The 23,087-nt window shown below is 40.9% G+C and overlaps 1 protein-coding gene across 2 annotated transcripts in view; it reads right to left on the bottom strand.

Annotated features, from left to right (window-relative positions):
• bsnb (bassoon (presynaptic cytomatrix protein) b) overlaps positions 1 to 23,087 on the bottom strand; it is a 97,425-nt gene that overhangs the window by 6,630 nt on the left and 67,708 nt on the right. Inside the window, exons 4-9 of one of the 2 annotated variants that reach the window (XM_057361649.1) lie at positions 15,171 to 15,605; positions 8,438 to 14,518; positions 2,372 to 4,397; positions 1,170 to 2,011; positions 980 to 1,091; positions 227 to 352 (exon numbers count right to left, since the gene is read on the bottom strand). In XM_057361649.1, the coding sequence (XP_057217632.1) occupies positions 227 to 352; positions 980 to 1,091; positions 1,170 to 2,011; positions 2,372 to 4,397; positions 8,438 to 14,518; positions 15,171 to 15,605 (9,622 nt within the window). The remainder of the gene's footprint in view (positions 1 to 226; positions 353 to 979; positions 1,092 to 1,169; positions 2,012 to 2,371; positions 4,398 to 8,437; positions 14,519 to 15,170; positions 15,606 to 23,087) is intronic. The other variant, XM_057361650.1, reaches the window with a different exon arrangement.

Here is a 23,087-nt window from a genome sequence, read left to right as displayed (position 1 = left end):
GACTCAAATCAAAGTGTTGCTCTGCCCTCGGTCATTTTGCATTAACCCCTGGGTACGCATGGGAGCTATCTCTGACATTGCTGTACTGAAAGCTGTTGTGGATGAAAACCATCTGCTAAATGGCAACTAATTACTATCCTCAGCCAAGACATGTCACATATTCTTCATAACGTCTGCCTCCATCTCTGGTGCCAAAATCTTGATTGCTTATATTTCAGTTCCATACCATCTCCCAGTTTCCCCGCTTGTTCCGCAGCTCCGCCTTGCAGGATCTTTGTGAGAACATTGTCCCCTTCTGCAGGCGGCTGTGCAGCGCTGCCTATCCCCCCTGGCCGTGGTGCTGCCTTTGACCCTGGGGAAAGAAAGATTTTTCTTAATGTCTTATAAACCTTATTGTTTATTGTTAGCGTGATAGCACAAATACATCTTGGAGGCGTCTTTTTGATGTCTGCATTTACATCTGCAAGATGTATTTTTTGTGCGTTCTCCTCTACAATACGTCTCTGAGGTGTTTCCTGTCAGATGTCATATAGACATTTATGATTTAAAATGTATGTAAAGACGTTTATCGGATGTTTTTACACAGCAGATGTTTTCCAGATCTTTAGCAGACATCATACATACAGTATGTACCTGTGCTATCTGGGATATGGCATATTTCTTGTCTACTTATTTTATGTATTATGCTTTGAAAATATTGCACCTAAGCACAATCATGCCAATAAAGTATCTTTAAAGTGAAACTGAAGATGAGATGGTCTGAAGTGCTACAATATAGCTTGACTCTAGGCCTCTAAACGACTCAAACCTGTCAAAAAGTCTTTTTATTATTTGCAGAACAGAGTGCAAATAGTAGTTTTTGTCAGAGGTTACATTCACCAAAACAAACGAACAGGTAAAAAAATTCTGCCATTGCCTTGAAAACAAATCATACTGAAAACAAAAGACGCTTTGAATAAGACAATTTAGCTTTACTTACCGATTCCTGTGGCAGGAGCCTGGGGTATTTTTGCAGTCTGGGGTGCTGCTTTTGAACCAATAGCGACTGCAGGAGTTGGTGCGGCAGCAGGCGCAGCTGTGTCTGGTTTTGCCTGTACAGACATTATATACAGTTTCTCATGTTCCAAAAAAATACCTCGATTTCATACCTAAACTGAATGAAAACTCACCATAGCAGCAGCCGGCTGGGCAGTGGGTGGTCCTCCTGGCTGTTGTCTTGCCTGTGTTGGAGCCTGACCTGGCTTAGCTTGCTGCTGAGTTGTACCCGTTCCTGGGCCAGGAACTGTGGTGGTGGGCTGAGTTGCTCCCATTGTGGTCGCTGGCTGTTGTGACTGCTGCTGTGTACGAGTTGTTTGTCCCAATTGTTGCTGTCCTTGCTGTGCTGCCTCAGGTGGCTGAGGCCCTGTCTGTTTGGCAGATGCTTGCTGGCCTGCTGTAGATCGTTGATGTTCATGCTGTGATGATGCTTGCTGTTCTCCATGCTGCTGCCTAGATCCCGAAGGTGGCTCCTGCCTCGATCCTGAAGGTGGCTCCTGCCTCCTAGATGAACCCGGTTGCCTCTGTCCCCGTTGTCCACTTGAGCTGTGATGGTTTCCAGATGGATCTCGGGAGTAGTCTCCCGAGTCTCGGTGGCTGGCAGATCGCGGATCGGAGGTTCTTTTCTGTGAAGAGGACGAGCTGACACGGCTGTCCGAGCGAGTGGAGGGATCTTTCGGATGGGATCGTGAAGGACGTGATGACCTGGGATCATCCGAGGCATGTCGGGAGGAGGAGTGCCTTCCTGAGCTGCTGCCATGGTGACGGTGGTCCCGAGATGAGGACGAATGCCGTTGATGCCCATATTCGTCTTGAGGCCACAGATCTTCTTCAGGGGGCTCGTCGTAATCATGATAGGTGTGCTTAACGTTGCTTCTCCTGCCAGAGGACGAATGACTTCCGCTCCCGTGGTGCCTTGAGCGAGCTTCACGTGGTTTTTCGAACCAGTCGGTCTCCTCCTGACCCAGATGATAGGCTTTTTAGGAAATTAAGTGAAAGATCAGTACTTTATGGTGTACAAAGGAGCAGAATATGGACACACTGAAGCCATGCAGGAGGTAAAATAGAATGCCCAAATCCCCCCAAAAATGGAAGGCAGCAAAAATAAAACAGCCAAAATAAAAAAACAGAGACACTTGTATCACATAATCTCAAACAGATAACATAACGTTGTGCAGTTCATGCAAAAAAAAGGCAGAAATGGTTTCATGCACTGATTACAGCATTCACACACAGTTCATATTTCTCTTCTGCCTTCAAGGCAAGATCATTGGCATGCAGGCGTTTGATTGTTAGATGCATTTAAACTGGCAGGTTGTTATTCAGCACCAGTTACCTTCACTATCTGAAACAGCACAGTGCATGTCATCGGCAAGGTAAGGGTCATCTGGCTTATACACATGACTTTTAGGCACATCCCTCGTATGGTGGTCCTGCACATCTGGTAAGGAGTGACTAGAACCATACTGATTTCGTGCATCATGAGGATCCGGCACGGACCCACGACCGATACCCATTGGCTTTCCAACGGGACTGAGAGGGCTCTCTTCTTCCGAGTTCTGCGTACGCATGGAAGGACGGCCGCTACGACTGTGCATGCCCCTCTGCGACCGCTCCATGGCGTCCCTCTCGTAAGACTTACTTCGATAGCCACTTGAATCTCTGGAGGAAATCTTATCCATCCCATAACCTGTGGATCTGGATCGCCCAGAACCGTAGAGACGATCATCCTCTTCCAATGCTTCTCTTGATCCATAGTATTTCTGCTGATCATAGCTCTTCCTACCCATCCTGGATACCACGGTGCAGCTACCGCCTGTTGATGTTGTCATGGTGTAGGAGGCCAGATCAGACTCAACATCCCGAGCTTCTTCAATCGGGGAGAACTTGGAGATCTTCTGCTCCATGCCTTGCTTCCTATGCTTGCTACGCTTAGATGAAACAGCAGGTGCCAGATTTTTGGATGAGTGCTTTTGGTTGCCCATTCCACCACTGCTGCGAGAGGAATGCTTATAGTCATCATAGTAGTAACCAGAACTGCTTACATTGGAACCTGGATGTCCATGGCTGTCTACGGCATTCTGATAGGTGCTTGTAGTTCTTCCATACATATTCTCAGACCCATCCCCATAGGATGGTCCACGTGGGCCATTTTCATTTCCATAACCCCGTGACATGTCAGAAGACCCCATATTCTCCTTCGTCAGTTCACTGATATCATCAATCATGACGTAATTTCTGGGGATATTCTGCTCTAGGTTGGTGGCATAGATGCCGTCGGTCACATATCCTGATGATGGACTCGGGATCCGCTCAGTCAAAGGCTGGTCAGATGTGCGGTATTGACCATAAGCATTATTCAGAGGTGAGGTATAGGCACCGCTGAATCCTGTCTCTTGAGCTGATGTGGCTATCGGCACTGAAGGATTACTGATAACCTCGTAGTTTGTGGGTAGCTTTTGTTCAAGATCAGCAAGCGAGGTCTGTCTTGGCCTTTGATGGACAGAAAGCATGTCAGCTTGGGGTTGGTAAGACAGGCCCTGCGATGGATAAGGTAGGGTCTGGCCGGGTAAAGTTGCAGTGGGTGGTTGAAAGCCCTGGTGACTGGGTTGCTGCAAACCAATATCAGACTCATAAGGAGGCTGACTGTAGCCATGAGTTGGGTATGGTGCCTGGTTCTGATAAGATGAAGGCTGAGGAGGATGAGGCTGGAAGGTTCCAGGCTGGGGCTGTGAGGAGGTTGGGTATTGTGGTGGCTGGAACCCAATTTGTTGGTAGGGTGCAGTGGGTGGTTGTGTGGGCTGGGACTGGGGATATTGATATGGAACATATGAGGAGGTCGGGGGGTACTGAGATGCATTCAAATCAGTAGTATACTGGTTAAGAAGTGTTGTACTTGGACGTGACAACAGTCCATTTTCTTCATAGGCTCCTGCTGCTACCCCAGCTAATCGCAAATTATTCAGCTCGCTATCTGACATGTAGTCACGTGCATCCCCTATGCATCGTATGTACGCCAACTCTCGTCGCTCTCTCTCTTTAACTCGGGTCTCCTTGCGTTGGGTGATGCCCATTTCCAAGCAACGTAGTTTGGCATCAATTTCTTTCTCCTCTTCCTCTAACTCTGCCTGCTGTTTGCGTAGTTTAGAGGACTCTTGTTCCACAGCTTTTAGTTCACTCAGCAAGCCCGCCTTCATGGCACCGTGTGCAGAACGTGGTAAGACCCTCTGGGACATTCCGGGTGAACTGTATATCTGAGGTATCGCCGGTGTTACAATCGGTAGAGGTGTCTCATCTGGAGGGGGACTGGGAAGCGTTCTCTTCACCTTTCTCATCATTGAGTTCTGCTGCAGGGCAGACATCTGGACAACAGAATTGTGTGAGATCCATTAGTATGACAGTAAACATGCAGTCAGAAAGTGTTTTGAGACTATAGATTTATTAAAATGTTAATTTGTATTACTACCGATATATTGTCTACCACTACTTAAGATTTAATAAATTGCATGCGCCCAAATGTATATGCAGACAATAGAAAAGTAATAATGATTTTCGCTGAAAATAGTCTTGTATAACAGGCAGAGGTGGACGAAGTACACAACTTCCTTACTTGAGTGAAAGTACAGATACTACTGGTCAAATATTACTCCACTACAAGTCAAAGTTGTAAAGACAGATTCTTACTTGAGTAAAAGTACAGAAGTACGTGCTTTTAAAAGTACTCAAGTATTAAAAGTAAATTTCCTTTATGTCAGTTGTGCATTGTTTTATTGTCGTATACCTTATGCCTCTGAAGCAACCTACTGAATACACAGAGTAGCTCACAGTATCAGTTGTATTAAAGGAGTAGTTCACTTCAACATTTGCCCCCATTGACTTTCCATAGTAGTTTTTATTCCTACTATGGAAAGTCAATGGAGGCAAATTTTGCAGTGAGCAACTCCTTTAAGAGCTTTATATGTTTAGCACACATATGTTTAGTTTAGATATAATCCTGTATGATCATTTAGCCTAATTATCCTCATTAGCCCCCTAGGCCTATATGTGTTTATGAGCAGTGTTCTTTTATTTTGTATATTCCCTTAACCAGTTTTAGCAGCAATTTACCAGTAAGTAGTAAGGTTCTTGTAAATAGTAAAGTGTAGAAGCCATGTGTTTGTTGGATTTATTACCATTTGTATTACCATAATTTAACTACAAACATAAACGATAGCTAGTATAATGAAACTATGGTATTTTTAGTTGGTGTGGTTTTACTAAAGATTATTAATTGGAGTATGGTTCCTATATTTAGAAAATGGTAAATTTGTGGATACTGTGGTTTTACTGCAAATACCATCCCTGCTGAAAAAAACAATGATTTTTTTAATTAGAATGAGATTTTTAAATTAAATTCCTCTTTGTAGTGTGTTTTGGGTTTTATTCCAATAGGATTTACCATCCCACCAATAAAATCCATCACATACAAGTAGACAACAAGTATCCATAGTACAATTCCCATTATAACCATTAAATCCATTACATTTTATGTTGTATTTTGGGCAGGGTTCTATTGTTTTTATTTCAACAGGAATACTTCAACTATAGTTACTTCAGTAAAAACATCATTCATTTTCCAAATCGCTTTAAATGATACAGCAGCAGACCAGAAGTTAACATGCACGCGTAGCACAAGGTGTATGTGATGCTTATTTACCGTTTAGCCGTTATGCCGATCATTTTCATGACAATGTTTCAACGATCTTTGACTGATCGTAACTCACAGGTGATTACACCACACTTTAACATGTGCCTTTTTCGTCTTTTATTGTTCTATTTGCCTTTTCAGAGCGCTATCAATGGTGTAGCAGCGCGTACGTTTACATTAGTTTAGCGGGGAAGATCCCAGAGTTGCCAGATTTGCGTTAAAACAATCTGCCAAATGGCCATTCAAAGCTTGCCGGAAAAACGCGAGCTTAGAAAAACTGAAATACTTGGCAACAGTAAAAGGTCCTGGAAGATCGCAAGCCAGATAAATTGCGCACACAGGAAAACCCGCTGCATAGAAACCATTTTCTACTTTTGGACCTTTTTATAAATGTAGTGGAGTAAAAAGTATGATATTTGTCTTTCAAATGTAGTGAAGTTAAAGTACAAGTACTCAGAAAAAATAATACTCAAGTAAAGTACAGATACTCAAAAAGTGTACTTAAGTACAGTACTCAGGCAAATTTACTTCGTTACTGTCCACCACTGATAACAGGCAATAAATTATTCTTGATGCATAAAGAATTGTGTAAGTATTCAAGTATTTAACTTTTTTATTTTTATTATATATTTTTTATTTCGTTGTATAAATGTTGTGGTATATACAGTGTATATATATATAATTAATCAAGTTATGAGGTTTGGAAGACTTTCAATGCTTTACAATACATGAACAAATTCAAATAAACAAAACATAATGTAGTTTAAACATAAAACCATAAATCCCACTGTAAGAAAATGAGTTAATAAAGTTAATAAAGCTACAAAAAATCTACAAAAAGAAATCATTGGTGAATAATGAATAATGGAATTACAAATTCTATTTAGAATTATACGGTACATGCCTTTAATCAGATTAATTTGTTTTGTACTGTAATTACAGGTTAACACAGGGATGCACAAAGTATTTGATTTAAATATATTAAATAAACATATAAAATGAAATATATAATAAATATATGTAAAATAAATTGGAATTCTGCATACCTATTGTTGAGAATCCATAAAAAATTTAGTGGACGAACATACACTGGATGAAAATAGCTTCCTTTTAGCTGGTGAGCAAGTCTCTGATTGATTTTCGACAAGCCTGAGCATTCTTTAGACAGGAATCAAACTGAGAATGAAAGATTCAGACCTCTCTGACCAGCTGCTGCACAAGCCGCAAGACAGCATGGCTGATCCAGAATGCCTACACTTTGTGCCACCCTCTAGCATTTCTAAGACTTTACCAGGCATAGCGTTTTGTGTGTGTGTGTGTGTGTGCGTGTGCGTGTGCGTGTGCGTGTGCGTGTGCGTGTGCGTGTTTGTGCGTGTGCGTGTGCGCGTGCCTGCCTGCCTGCCTGCCTGTGTGTATCTAAACTAGACATTTTTTTAGAAGTGGGCTAAAACTTACAAAATACTAGATAAAGTACACTAGATATTCCCTAATTTCCTAAAAACACATTATAAACACATTTTACATTTATTTGTAATTATTTTTGTGTGTTAAAAGAAGGGACATAAATGTAAACAAAAAATGTATAGCTAGAACTTCTTTAAATAAAAAGTAAGATGTTGAATATACAGTAGTATAATACAGCCAGATATTATAGTAATAGTTCAATAAAAAATGAAAATGTTGTCATTTACTTTCTTTGTGACACAAAATGCTTATGTGGTTTTAACCCATAATAAAGAACCGAACAGTATCAGCTAGAATTTAAAATAATAATAATAATAAAAAAATTAATGTAAAAATGACTAAAAACTAAAACAATATATATATATATTTATAACTAAATAAAATATAAAATAAAATATAATACAAAAAGAAAGTGACATCATAAGGTCCGCCACGATTTCACCATCAAGTTGTTAACATAAATACAATAACATAACACACATGCTTTTAGCTGACACTCTTGGGTGCTTTGTTAGGTGTTAGTAAAAAAGATAATTGTGTCGTCGTTTACTCACCCTCTTGTCATTTCAAACCTGTATTACTTTCTTTCTTCCGCAGAACACAAAAGAAGATATTTTGAAGAATGTTGTTAACTGGCCACTATGGACTTGCATTGGTTTTGTGTCCATAAGATAGAAGTGAATGGAGACCAGTGCTATTCGGTTACAAACTTTCTTCAAAATATCTTCTTTTGTATTTTGCGGAAGAAAGAAAGTCATACAGGGTGAGTAAATGGTGACAGAATTTTCATTTTTGGGTGAACTATCACTTTAAGGTGACTTATAAAGTACTGTGTATTAAATCCACATGGGCATTTAATGTTCCAAATGTTTTATTGTGGGTTAACTATTCCTTTGAATAAGTGGGTGTACAGTATTAAACATTTTAACATTAGTTTTCACTTCTCTCTATATCTTTTCCATTTATCTTTCTGTCGCCTGCTCAAACACACCACAAATGGTGAGTAAATCGATGCAGACTTTTCATTTTTGTGTCAATTAGACATCTAGCACAAAAGAAATGAAGGTAAGATTCCAGGTTTAATACTACTGATACTACAATTTTTTATATTTACTCCCTAACACAGCCTTGTGCCTAAGGTATACATTGGAGAGAAATTATACCAGAGAAAAGGTGCCTTTGGAAAGATGAATGTCTATAAGCTTTAAAAGGTATTGTTAACAAAGATTTACAAATAAAGTGTGTCCATACCTGGCTCCCTGGAATGGCTTGGTTTTGGTATAGGGAGAACTTGGGTTTGCTTGGGTCCTCTGATGTTGGGCTGAGAGGCTTAGGGTCTGACATGGACCTCTGAACATTCTTTATAGGCCTTGGAACAGTCTGATGTCTCTGGGGTGACTCTGCAGTAAAGGCTTTTTGTTGGGGAGTTACATGTGCCTTGTTAAGTTTCTCACTGGAGGTAAAGGTAGTCTCCAACATACGATGGGGTGACAGTGGAGACACTGGCGAGTACAGCACTTGCGGAGATTTGGGTGGCTGACGTGAAGGAGACTCATTCTGCTGATATCCAATATCTAGTGGGTCTGGCTTTCTTCTTTCAAATTTGGTTGGAATGCCACCAACTAACTGCAAACTAGTGGAATAGGGACTAACAGTAGTGGGAACACTGAGCTGAGGAGCAACCACTCCCTGCGACTGGGCTTCTGGATCAGTTTGACAAGCCAAACTCTCACCTTTATGGGTTCTTTCTGGTGCAGATATGTAGTGAAGGAGTTCAACCTTTGATGTTTCAGCCATGGTAATGTGTATGGCTGGAGATATTCTGCCCAACTGATCCGATTCAGTCTGGCATGAAGAGTCATTGCTGGTCTGAATGGCAATGCTAGATGTAACTTTAGACGCATCACTCTTAGGGTCTGCACTTGAATCAGAGTGTTTAGAGTATCTTGAGCGCCTACGTCGTATAGGCTGATTGTCCCACTCACCCTGGTCCTCTTCATCAGTCTGAACACTGCAGTCAGCTATTCGCCTAGTTCTACGACGGCGAGACATGAGTTTGTCCTCATTGTCCTCATCATCAGTTTGGACACTGCTATCTGCAATTCTCTTGACTGATTCATCCTCTGTCCCATTCCTCAAACGGGGCATTGAGTTTTGTTTCTTCATAATCCGGCCATCTGCCTGATCTTCACTCTTTAGAGACATTTCAGAGGCAGAGCTGGGCAAAGGCCTAGTGGACACCACAGCCTGGACAACCTGCCCATCAGCACAAGGTAAGATCTGCACACTCTGGCCCTCTTGTGGAATAATTCTACCATTTTGATCATAAATAATTGAGATGGTTTGAGGTGAAGCTCCACCAACCATTACACCTTGAATGCCACCTTGAGCCGTTGTAGCTGCTACTGCAGCAGCTGCAGCCTCTGCCGCTGCAGCTGCCGCTGCCGCTTCAATGGCTGCTCTCTTTTGTCTCTTCTGTTCTTCAAGCTGCTGCTGGAGCTGCTGCTGCAGGGACTGTATTTGGTCTAGCTGCATCCTCTGCTGTGCTAGCTGCTCTCTTTGCATCACCAACTGTGTTTCTCTTTCAGCCTGTTGCTGATGAATAACCTGCTGTTTGATGTTCTGTAGTTCTTGTATCTCTCGCTGCATAAGGATGTGTTCTTTCTCTCTGTGCCTCTGGAGCTCTATGCGGTCCCTCTCCAACTCCTCTTGTAGACGCAGCTGACGGAGTTTCTCCAACTCAACACGTTCTCGCTCTAAATGCAAGAGTTGCTCCTGTTGCAGTCGCAGACGTTCCTCTTCTTTTTCTTTCTCAGTACTGGCAGATGTGGTTATAGTGGTACTGGCAGCAGTATCTGGAAAGACTCTCTGTGTCTGTTTTTGTGGCACTGTTTGAGGCTGTGTCTGAGACTGGCATTGAGCTTGGGATTGTTCATGACCTTTGACCAATGATTGTGGTTGGGTCTGTGGTTGGAGTTGTGTTGTGGTACTTGCTGCTGAAATGTGAGCCAAAGGACCCTGTTCATTTACGACTGATTTACCAGCCACTACACTGGTCTGACCAGCATTTGGGGATGTCGTTGTTGACATACTGCTAGATGTTGCAGGCTTTCCAAGGTAAACTGGAGCGTCTTGCTGTGAGATACCAGTAGGTGGTGCATTAACTGAGGAAGTCTCTGGAGCTGTTGCTGAGAAATGGTTTGGTGAAGGATATCTGTAAGGTCCTTGTGAAGTAAGTGGCATTCTTGGGGTTACTTGAGGCAACCTGGTGAGAGTAGCCAATGGAACAGCAGTTACATTGCTTGAAGGTCCATATACTCCCCTTAGCATGGGATTGAGAACAGGGGCAGGCTGAGTTGTAATTGGAAGAGTCGAGGCTATTGGGGTGTTGATAGTAGAGTATATCATGCCATCAGCTGTTCTTACCGTTTGGGGATATAATGACCTTAAACTAGCTTGTCTAGCATTGATTAGATTTGTAAGTGTTTGACTGTGCACTGTAGGTCTGCCATCAGGACCATACAACAGGTTGGCTCTGATAGATGCTAGGCCTTGTTGAAGATTAAGTCTACCAGCAGGATCACCCCTGCCAGCACCATATTGCAGAAGCTCAGGATTGCTGGTGTAACGGCTACCAAACTGCTCCATGGAATTAAGAGCAGCACACATTCTACTAATCTCTCTGGCTGTAGTGGCACTGTACTGTGCAAGATTGGATTCTTGAAAAGCCCCAAGATCACGAGAAGGATAGCCATACTCTGCATTAATATTAGACATTGAACCATATCTTCTTAAAGGTAATGGTGGAGCTGAATCCACACCTTGATGGCGTAAGTCTGTGTAAGATCCATACTGGGCACCCATTCCCAGATATCCCGCTTCATAGGCCTGTTTCATGGTGCTTAAATCTACTGCTAGATCCCCAGGGTCAGTCCTCTGATAATATTGGAGACCTGAATTTGTTAGATTGTCCTCTGACATTGATGGTGGAAGTCGTCCTGGAGGAGGCAAGGTAAAAGATTTGTGTTCATCTGCCCCTTGTATATTTGCTGGTTGCAGCCCGGGAGCTTGGGATGCCTCTGTGGATAAATTAACATCTGTAGGCTTATTTCTCTGAGCGAAAGACCCAGAGCAACTACCAGCAAATGGCAACTTATAGACAACATCACAGCAAGCTAACTGGTTCTCTGGTTTAATCTGTCCTGTGAGATCCAGGACCTCTAATGGTGGTTGGGGCTCATTTCTTTTAACAAGCTGGGTTACTGTAGCTCCCTGAGCATTACTCTCATCCAACTGTACCATCATTACTTGGGGCTTTCCTGTGGATAGATTCATTACAGCAGGCTTGTTCTTTAATTCCAAAGCTGCCCCGCCATATATATCATGACCAAGTGTAGGAGTGGAAGATGTAGAACATGATAATGGTGGTGGAGGAAGTGGAGATATCTTGGAAATGGAACTGACCACTGTTTGTGTGCCTCCACCAATGCTCTGACTTACCACGAAGTCCTTCTTTAATAACATTGGTTGGACTTGATTAGCTAAGTTGTACCGGGCAAAAGAAGCACTATGTTGGTGCTGCTGGAGCTGTTGCTCAAGAAGCTCTTGTTGTTGCTGAAGCTTTTGTTGCTGCTTTTGAAGCTGCTGTTGTTGAATGCCCAGATTTTCCAGACATGCATCAATTTTTGGAATGGTTGGGTCTGTGATCAGTGGTCTGGTCTGGGTGAGACAAACTGCAGATCCAGCTCCTTGACCGAAGTCAACTCTATTTTGCAATGGATCTCCATACACAACTGGTTGCTTTGGCTGTGATATGAACATTGATGCTGCCACAGTCACACTGACTGTTGTTGGTGTAGTTGCTGTCACTTGAGGTTGTGCTTGTGCATTTAAATTCATGATAAGAGGTTGCACAGCAGTATGGCGACTTGAAGGCTTTTCTCCATCAAATGAGTACCTTCGTGTATCAGAAGCCAGTGATGTTAAATCCATTCCCTGGTCTGTCATGATGATTGGGGCAGGCTTCTTTGGTGCTCTAAGATCCATTACATTACTACCAGGAGCAATAGTTCCTTGCTCCACAACTCGTGAGGTGCCAGGGACTGTAGAAATTCTACACAAGGATATGTTACCACTGCTTTGGGAACCAACAGAATGGGCAGCGTGTGCCCTCTGCATGCTGTGCTGAGGTGATTGATATTTCTGTGGAGATGTGGGTGATTTTGCTGTATGTTCGGTCTGATAAATTTTCTGTTGGCCATCTTTTGTTGGTGAGGATAAAGGTGAAGTTGATGAATTCACAGTCATTGGTTTGGTGGGCTGACTGCTGGTTTCTGATGCTAATGTAATTACCATAACAGGGGATTCTTGGGAGGACTGCTGCCTTGCAAGACGTGGAGCTCCAGCTCTGTGATGGATCTGTGAAGTTTGAGTGGGTGCCACTGTGGACATAGGTGCAGGGGTACGAGTAGGACTTTGTGTGGGGGACGCAGAAGGAGATGTGGTAGGACTTGAGCCTTTGAGATATGAGAACATCTTTGATGTTAGGGAGGATGCCCCAGGATCAGGTACTTGACTCTGTACTGTCCCCTGAACAGCCGGTTTTCCTTGAGGTTGTGTGGGAGCAGGCTGCCTAACATGGGATTGTGGGGTACCAGCTATATGCCCTACTTTGTAGGATTGGGAGTTTATTCTGCTTTGATTTTGTTGTGAATGACCATGAACCCTTTGTGTCCCTCTGCCCTCATTTCCAGAGAAAGGGACTGGAGCAGAGACCTGGGTTGGACTTGTGCCTGGACTTAAAGATCCTGTTCCAGAATCTAAATGGTGTTTGCTATCTGGCTGAAGGACTCTTTCCTGTTGTCCTTGTCTTCCAGGTGTTCGTTGCTGCTGCTTCTGCATCAGTTCTGCCTTTCGCATCATTTCCTCATAAACTTCTTCAGCACTTTTTAATGATTTGTCTGGTGCTGATGGTGACACAGCAGAGGTTTTCTCTGTTGGGGAGTACAATGACATAAATGTAGGTAAATTGTATTCACTTCCAGATTTATATAGCTTTGAACCCATTTCAAATCCTTCTGCCTCTGAATCCATGGAGGGAGAGTATTCTGAGCAGGATGATCTATGAAGCTCTTCCATTTCAGCAGCTTGTCTGAGCTCCTCAGTTGGGGATGCATCTTCAATAGGTGATAGGTTACTAGGAGGCGTCTTTGATCTCTCTCTGCGTCTTTGTGCCCTCAGTTCCTCCTTGTCTCTTTTAGTTTTTCTGGCTGTACTGCGAATTCTTTGCTGCTCTAAGTCTCTCATCTTCTCCTGCTCTCTCAGGAGTTCTTCCTCTTCTCGCAGTTCATCTTCTTCTGAGGAGTCCTCAATAGTGGGTAATAGTGGACCATGGGATCGATGCCTTGCTTTTCTTTGCTGTTTTGCCTCCTCAAGCCTTTGTCGTCTGCTAGGGCTGCTGTCACTATCATCTTCCATTGATGACACAGAGGTGGGAGAAGTGCCGGAGGTATAACTTGGTGTGGTTGCAGGAAGCGTTGAGGAATATTCCCCCCTTGATCTTTCTTCCGGTGATCCAGTAAGGCTTTCCATCTCAAGCTCAGGCTCCCTGAGGTCATGCTCTGTGCTGAGTTCCATGTCACGATTGTAGCTATTTGTATTATTTAGCTCTATAGTTTTAAATCTTCTCAGGCCACCTTGTGAGGCCATCATGTCATCTGCCTCACTCGACTTGTACGTGGCATCGGTGCTTTTTGTGTCTTCTTCAAAGCTGCTAGATTGCTGTGTGAGGCGACGTCTCTCCTTCCCTAGCTCTCCACTATGTTTATGGGTGCGTTTTGTCTTTGTGTGGCCCTCAAAATCTGCTATTTCTTCCTCGTCTGCACTCATTTCTAGAATCTGTCTCCTCATGAACTCTTCATCTCTTAGGTCTTTTTGCGATTTCTTCTGTCTGGTCGGTAAAGGAGAAAGGCCACTTTCGCTGCTGTCTTCCACATAGTCATGTCGTAATTTACAGCTGAGATCATCTGACGCTTCTTCATCGGATTCAAATTGCTGATCTTGTGATATAGTGAGAGACTGAGGTCTCGTGGAGTCCCTTCCATCACGATGCTGGTCAGTGGCTGTATGTGACTCCAACAGAGGTCGCATTGAACTTTCCAGTTTTGTTAATTCTGATGGACTCGGAGGGCTGCGCTGGTCATTGATGCCCCTCTCATTAAGCTTCATGGAGTCCTCTTGGATCAAGCCAGTAATCTCACTCTGAGAGCTGGATATTCCATCTGAGGAATAGCCGGTATCACTCAGGCTCTGCGTGCTTGACTTGTTGGAATCCTTTAAAAAGAGGGAATATTGCATTAGTTTGTGTCTCATATGATAAACAACTATTCTATTTATTCTAACAGATATACAAAATCAAAAACTAGCATTTAAAAATAATGAAGCACAACGTACGAAATATGCAAGTGGTTAAGCACATTATACAAGCATGCAAAACCTGAGGATGAGGCCAAAACTGATTGAACTAAATCCTGATACACACTAGTACACGTTATATACAATATTACATGAAAAATATAATATTGAATAAACACAGCATGCATTTATAAACAATGATTATGAAATGCTTATTTTAACAGTGTACACTACAATAAATGGATACATGAAACCGTTTGTGACATAATTTCTTTATAATGGGTGATAAAAAAGTGGTGTACAAATGTAGTTGACCCATCACTGTGCACTTGTTAAGACCAGGCATGGGAAAAAATGATTACAAATGAAGTTGACTCATCACTGCGCACTTGTAACCATCAGACATGGGAAACAGTGAGCAACTGAGATTGTTAGCTGTAGACTGACTTGGACTACAGGTGACATCGGTTAAATCATTTGAAATACAACATTCCCGTCATGGAATGTTAAAGTGATTTGTTATGAAAGACAAAAACAGTGGTGATTTATGGGGTCACGGAGGGTCACTCACGTCATCTTGTTTAGATTTCTGCATGCCACTACTTCTCTTCTCATCTTTTTTATCCGGTGTTCCCTTTTTAGACGATGCTCTGACGTCCCCCTCTTTTTCTGTTTTAGACATAGCTTGTTTCTTGTTAATGCCATGATCTTGTTTTTGTGTCTCAGCTTTGCTTGCAGGAAATTGTTGTGGGGGGCCTTTGGACTGTGGCGCCCCCTGTTTTGCCGGAGAGAAAGGACCACTTACTTGGGCACCAGGTGGCTTTTGCTGCTGAGGGCCGGTAGCTCTCAGCGCAGCTTGCTGATTGGGTCCTCTCGGCTGTTGTTGATTGGCTGGGCCCGGTAGTCGAGGAGATCCAACCGTTGGTGGCGCAGGGGGTGGCACATCCCCTAAGCTCCCTGACATTGCTCTCCGAGTCTGGCACGTGAGACACAGCCATTCTTTCTTCTGAAAGTGAAAATAAAAACAAGGAATATGTCAAAACAGTGCATTGAGGTCAATCATACGACAAAATAAAGTTGACAAGGTAATAAGTCAATAGTCAGATTACATGAGATTAATCGCATCACCTGCTCTCAGTGGCATTTTATCTTCGCCTATAGTTACAGTACTATTGTAATTGTAAAGGGATTTGGTCAAGCCGAGCAAGCAGGCATAATTGAGTTCTGGCGAAGACCATGACCTTTTCTCAAAAGCCTCGCTGACTTCTGAAAGCCCCCGTGTTTAACACAGACAATTATGTTGCCCAGGAGGAAAAGCAAGTTTAAAATAAAGGATGATTCAGCTCAGAGCAAGAGACTTGTCTGTGTTTAAAACGGTAACATTTAACAAGTCAAGAGAGAATGTAAACATATGTTGGAGTATGAGCTTCAAAATAGACCAGACACCAGAAATATGTAAAAAGATGTGTGAGGATATCTGACTCCCATGAGCAATCTCCACAATTTATGACAACATTACATGCAAAGATAATGAGATCTCATAAAACAGTTAAACCTGATTGGGTTGTTAGAGTTGTTAGAAGGGAAAACATTTGCATTTTTATGGTAAAACTCACTACAGCAGTGAGGCAATAACTCTTATATCACTGAGAACAATCAGAATAAAGTGGCAAATAATACACCAATATAACGAACCTCTTTTTAAAAGCTATGGGTCTACAAATAATTTTCAAATGTTTGTTTTATACTCAAACACAAAGACATGCAGTTACTGTAAATATCCTCTCCAAGTAAGTCCTCTCCTAGATTATCTACGTACAATAAATAAACAAACAGAGAAACAGAGCCCACACTCGAAGGTTCTATGATCTGTGATGTCCTGCATCAATTCCTTAATAGTCTATCAAATGTTTCATCAATGTTATTGTCTAGCCGGCAAAACTCTTCAAAGTCAAATCACTTGTAAAATGCATCTACTAGTACACATAGTTATCAGTAAAAATTGTTAAAACATTAACAAAAGTAACATCTTTATATCGCAAGATCAGACATTTGATTAAATCTGGTCAAAATCTCCAAAACCAAACTATTGGTTAGAGGATAAAAAAGCTTTTGCAGTGCACATCCAGCTGTGTTTTGAAACAAAATTCAGATGAAATGTATGTGCACAGCTTTGCTTGACTGCTAGAGCGGGTGAGGCTGAATTCTTGGGAGAGGATGAGAAGAGGAGAGGTTTTGCCATGCGAGACTGATGCTTTTCTTTTTCATTCTACGTCCCCCCAGAGCTCCACACTGAAGCTAAATTTAAACAGGTGCGGCGTTCACTCAACGCTTGTGCAAAGCTCACAAAAACGCTCTGCCATCTGTGCCTTTCTGCTTTTTATATGCCGTGTTCAAGCGAGATGGACGTTTTGTGTCAGTGTTGTTGTATGCGAGGTGTCTTTAGCATAAGGAACAAAGCAGAGGAAATGTTTCTGTCGGTGCGAGAAAGGCCAAAAACGGTAGATGTTGCACCTGACACATTGAGCTAATGTGTTAATGTGGGTTTTATCCACAAATACGTAAACAAAAAAGTAAATCACACCACCATAGGCAGTTTTTAATACAAAAAAGCAACATGTCATCGCTGGTATCTGAATTGTTCATGATTTTTATTTTTTCATACCTTCATGTTTGTTGCTGGACCTCAAACTAAATTAGAACGCTTATATTTATTGTGTAAATATTAAAGATTTAATATTATAAAATAATAACATTATTTGCATTACAGAATATTTAGAACAATTCTCCACCAAAACATTAACACATTTTTAGGTTTTTAGGTTAGACATATTTTTTGCTGCAACCAAAAAGAAAGAAAATGATGAGATCTCTTGTTGTATCTTAATGTTTCATAGACATCAATGACATTAAAAGCCGAGCAAAGTCAGAAATCTCACAATAACTTCTGGAGAGTTTCGGAAGAGATCTCAATAATGTCACAAACTGAACGTTTAGATTTGCCAAACCTGCAATTAAAAGTAAATATTAATGAAGATATCAATATGAACTCAAACAACATCATCCAATTTACTGGTATTTCGCAATGGAGAAAAGTTATAATATATACAGTACCAGATCAATAAAATACCATGAAAGCTTAATAGAAAATCCTTTAATTGGGGTTTAAGGCTATGAGAGATGCTTTGTAACATAATGAAATATATTCTGCTTCCTATCATCAGATCTGTGAGAAACAATAACTGTTTGCTCACATTATGTGGATAATTAGAATTAGCTATAATTGCAAACCTGTGACACTGTCTGGGTGCTATTTTCACTCCACGGTTTTTTGGTACCCATTAAACATCTGCAGTCAGGTCTGCCTCACACCTGAACTCTGAACGGATGGAAATGTGTTTTCATTTACGTCTTAACATTATATCAATAAAATCATTCTGTTCGATTTCCTTGCGCTGCATGCGTCAAGCCATTATTGACATAAAACGCACAGTAGGAACAACCTCCTAAAGACTGCAGACAGCATCTCGGTTTTTTTCCCCCAAAAAACAAAAACATCTTTGTCATCTGTTACAGAAATAAAGCCAAGGCTGGTTTCTCTCCACAAACCATTACACACAGCTCAGCATAACAAACACAGAGAGCGAGGTGGACAGAATGAAAACTGGGATGTCAAAGTGTTTACTCATTTAATCTCAGTAGCGTGTGGCGGACAGTGTTGGGTAAGTTACTCTGAAAAAGTAATTAATTACTAGTTACTAATTACACATTCGATAATGTAGTTACATTTCTGTACAAATTACTCTCTTCAAAAAGTATTTAATTACTTATTACTAATTACTTTCTATATCCTACATCAACCTTGATTAGTTAAGTGATTCAAGGATTGGCATGAAACGGCTCTTTTAATTCATTCAAATACATCATATAAAACTACATAAAGTAGTATTGTTAATTACAAATGTGAGAATTATACATTAAAGCACAGATTTTAAAGTTCAAGACTTTGAATTTTGATGTCAATTCCTCTTCTGCACACACATATATTACACAAAGTATTTAGTTTAATTACATCAGAAGTAACTGTAATTAAATTACAGAAAAATAAGAGTAATCCCTTACTTTACTTTTTCAAGGGGAAAGTAATTAAATTACAGTAACTAATTACTTAGTAACTAGTTACACCCAACACTGGTGGCGGAGAAGTGCTCGTATACGTTACAGATTTACTGGGTGTGTGAAACTGGCCTTTGTCTAAAGCTGTGCGGCTCAAAGCAGCAGAATGTAAGCCGAATTCTGATTTTCACAATAAGGCTGGTTTATTATTTTTCCTATAAAATAGGTTATGCAGCGATGGCTTTAATTTGACTGCATATTGATTTTTATAACAGAATTATAGGAATGTACGTCTCACTGCCTTGCCGTCTTTATAAACACACGTTTTAAAAGCAATGAAATGAGACAATCTTCACAGATGGTGCAGCTTCTCACACTGGGTTTCATAGCGACATCCAAGAAAAAACTCTGGCTTTTTCTCCACAAGACAGCACTCGTGTCAGCCTTATACTGCGAAGGATTTACATATTGGAATTGGAAAGCGAAGGGTCTTGGTTGTTTGCTGGCTAACGGTTCACACAGTATGAAAATGAAAATGTACATTTATGCATCTGGCAGACGCTTTTATCCAAAGCGACTCACATTGCATTATCCTATACATTTTGTTTCTAAGTATGTGCAATCCCCTGGGATCAAACTCCTGCTCTTACCACTGAGATACAGGAAAGCTAATACTTGATTGACAGCTAGATGTGAGTATAAATTAAGCTATCTCATAGCTCATAGCTCACAGTGTCATGGCTTAGAAGCATTGATCATGCTAAATCAAACAATAATAGTCATATAACATAAACCAATGCACGTGGACAAGCAGGACGCACACACACAAAACCATCAGAATGCAAAATGGGTTTCCATGAAAGTAGCTGCTGAACTGCGTAGATGCGTAGCAAATCATAACAGAATGCAAGGTGTGAGATTCATGTAGAATCAGACAGAATTGCCAAAACAATGACTTTCAAACAGGTTTACCGAGCAATTCCCCATATTCTACTGATCAGACAAATACTTGCCCATTGCTCCAAGTGGGATTCTTCTTACGGGGAAGTTGTACTTCTTATATGTCACTTTGAAAAGCGTAATAATGTAATAAGAACGAGCTAATGGAAAAGTAAATTACATGTCCTGTTAAGTTTCAATTCTGTTTAGAGGTTTGACATTTAAATGAGAATAACAGAACAAAAGGTTTAACCTTTTGACTGCTCTGCTCAGTCATGACATTCATTCTGAACAAACCGAGCCATCTACAGTTCAACACTTTATATCAGCTAATCTCTGTAAAAGTAAAATTACTCCAGACAAAGTCTTATATTTGTCATAATGGCCTCTTGCCTTCTACATCAGAGTTATATAAAAACACCAGAGCCACACAAAATGACAAGAATCAGGGATGTGTATGGTGCATTCAAATGAGATAAACAACAAAAAAAATGCATTTTACTTTTATTTTTAGATAATCTTATTGAACCATTATGAAATATGTCAGTCATTTTTACAGAGTCACAAATTTACGTTTCTCACATGAAACAATAGTAGTGTACACTTTAGTATGTACTAGTAAAAATCTTACATATAGTAATATATAGATATAAACCTATAGTGTTTTTGAGCACAGTAGTTATTAAAGTATACTACAGTATCTACCGTTTATCAATTCACTATAGTTGAAAAAATACAAACCATTTATCATTTATTCACCCTCATGTCATTAAAAACCTGTATATAACTTCCGTGCAACACAAATAAGGTTTTGTGTTCATACAGTGGAAGTATTTGGAAACCAATATTGTTTGGACACCAACATTCTTCAAAATAACTTTTCTGTGTTTTGCAGAACAAAGAAAGCCATACAGGTTTTGTATGACTTAAGGGCGAGTAAATGATGAGAGAATTTTCGTTTTTGGGGACCCATCCCTTTAATCCTATAGACCACTGCAGTAATTACTGCATTACACTACAGTTTACTATAATTTACTACAGTTTACTATAGTATAAGTACACAGTACTACAGTATTTTCCATGTGGGGTGGTCTTGTAAAACAAACAATCAAGTTTTGTAACTGCTTATATAATCAATAACCAATCACAACTCATCTCTAGAACAGTACACCTGCTCTTTCATTACTAGAATAATCAGAGGCGTCGCTCCACGGGTTACACTAGGAAAAAGGTCAGTGGATTGATCCGCACAGTAAGTTCTGCTGACTCACTCTCCGACCAGACACCTGCGCTTCACCCTGAGCGGTGGTCATATGACACAACAGGTGTGTGTTTACATGTATGCATGTGCACTCCAGGGACACAATGTATCGATGTGTTCCATGTGACGTGTTACATCTCAACGTGTCATACCATGTGAATGTTACGTTTACAGGTCATAACGACAGTGGTCTTTGCCTGTATACTGATAACATATGTACAGTATACGCGTGCACAAATGAAATCCTGAAAGCGTCCAAAGAAAAATCGCAGAAACGTCTCTTTAATTATTTGTCCTGTAAACTAAAACCAATTCCTTTTTTTAAATGGTATGTTTTGGGGTGAAACATTCAATAGAAAAAAAAGACTTGCACTCTTGAAACGAAAGGTGCTTCAAACGGTTCTTCGATGCCATAGAAGAGCCTTTTTTGTCTAAATGGTTCCACGAAGAACCTTTAACATCTGAAAAGCCTTTCTGTTTCACAAAATGTTCTTCATTGGGAAAAAGGTAAGAAAGGGGTGGTTCTTTAAAGAATCTTTGACTGAATGGTTCTTTGTGGAGCCAAAAATGGTTATTCTGGTTATCCCCGTGAAGAACCTTTTAAACACTTTCATTTTTAAGAGCGTGGACGCCTTATAGTGGCAGCTATTTCATTTGTGGAGAAGAGTAAAGAACATTACATTTTACAAGAAAGAATCTAATTCTAGGCTCAATAGCCATATTAAAGAATGAAACCGTGTTCAGTGAACTGAACCCGAGCTCTGCCTCACTGCGGTTCCCCGTTTTCCCTGAGGAGGGCACCAGAGAGCGTAAAGCTCCACATATTGAATCCCCTCCACACTGAGGCACAGGTGCAACCACATGCCCGTACTCGCCGTCCACTCTCTTTCTCCGCTCTGCCAGTATTCCCATACGTCTGTTGACATAAACGGCCACATGCGTATGCTTGCCACTCACGTCACGGCAGGACGCTTCCTTCCCCGCTGACAGCCCATTGGGCACAGGTACTCATGCTGAGACAGGAAATGTCAACGCTCATTAACGGCCAAGACACACCCACTCAACCCTGCCTCCACATCACATCTCAGACCCTGACCGACGGATAGTCTGCCCGTCTATACGCTCCGATCATTTTTTCTTTACATGACCAATCACCTCTGACATTTAAATCATGCAGTTAAAGCTATAGCAGTTTTAGAGGTTTTGCTGCGTGTGTTATAGTGCAAAACTAAATACAGATCGACAGATAAACAGAACGATAAGATGGAACAACATTTGATACAAGGAATGAAAGAAAAAAGACAGATATAATGGCGGATACAAAGCAAGGATGTAAAAAGTAGGGCTGTCAAACGATTGACAAACGATTGTCATCACATCCGACATAAAAGTTTGTGTTTACATAATATATGTCTGTGTACTGTGCACATTCATTTTGTATTTATAAACATACACATACATGCACTGCACATATTTAAGAAAAATATAAAAATTAATAAATGTTTATAAATAATTTAAAGTATTGGTAAATAATAAATAAATACATCTAAATATTACATGTATACATGTATATGTATGTTTTTGTGTTTATAAATAGGCTACACAATTAATATACACAGTGCACAAACTTTTATTCTGGGTGCGATTAATCGTTTGACAGACCTAGTAAAAAGCAGATTTAGACAGACAGACAGACAGATTATATATAATATACAGTATGTCTGTGTACTGTGCACATTCATTTTGTATTTATAAACATACACATACATGCACATATTTAAGAAAAATATAAAATATAATAAATGTTTTTTCATGTATTCATGTATTGTGTACATACTGTAAGTGTGATATAATAAGAGACCTATAGTTGTGATATCTATATTTAGCCGAGACACAGGGCTGTAGCTGTGATTTATGAATGTTTCTCACATGCATGTGCATTCATCTGTTACGCTGTGCTGCATGTTACTGTGCGCATGCATTTTACGGGGCAAGTCAAGAGATATGTGGGTTAATCCTGTGGGACTCCTTCAATGGGCCACGTGGGCACACAGGCACTCAAGAGCAGCCATTCAGACTCCATCATACAGAGAGAGAGAGAGAGAGAGGGAGAGAGGGAGAGAGAGAGGGAGAGAGGGAGAGAGGGAGAGAGAGTGAGGGAGAGAGGGAGAG

Source organism: Triplophysa rosa, linkage group LG20 (assembly GCF_024868665.1).
Source record: "Triplophysa rosa linkage group LG20, Trosa_1v2, whole genome shotgun sequence".
Lineage (NCBI taxonomy): Eukaryota > Metazoa > Chordata > Actinopteri > Cypriniformes > Nemacheilidae > Triplophysa > Triplophysa rosa.
This window is presented reverse-complemented; position numbering and strand designations above follow the sequence as displayed.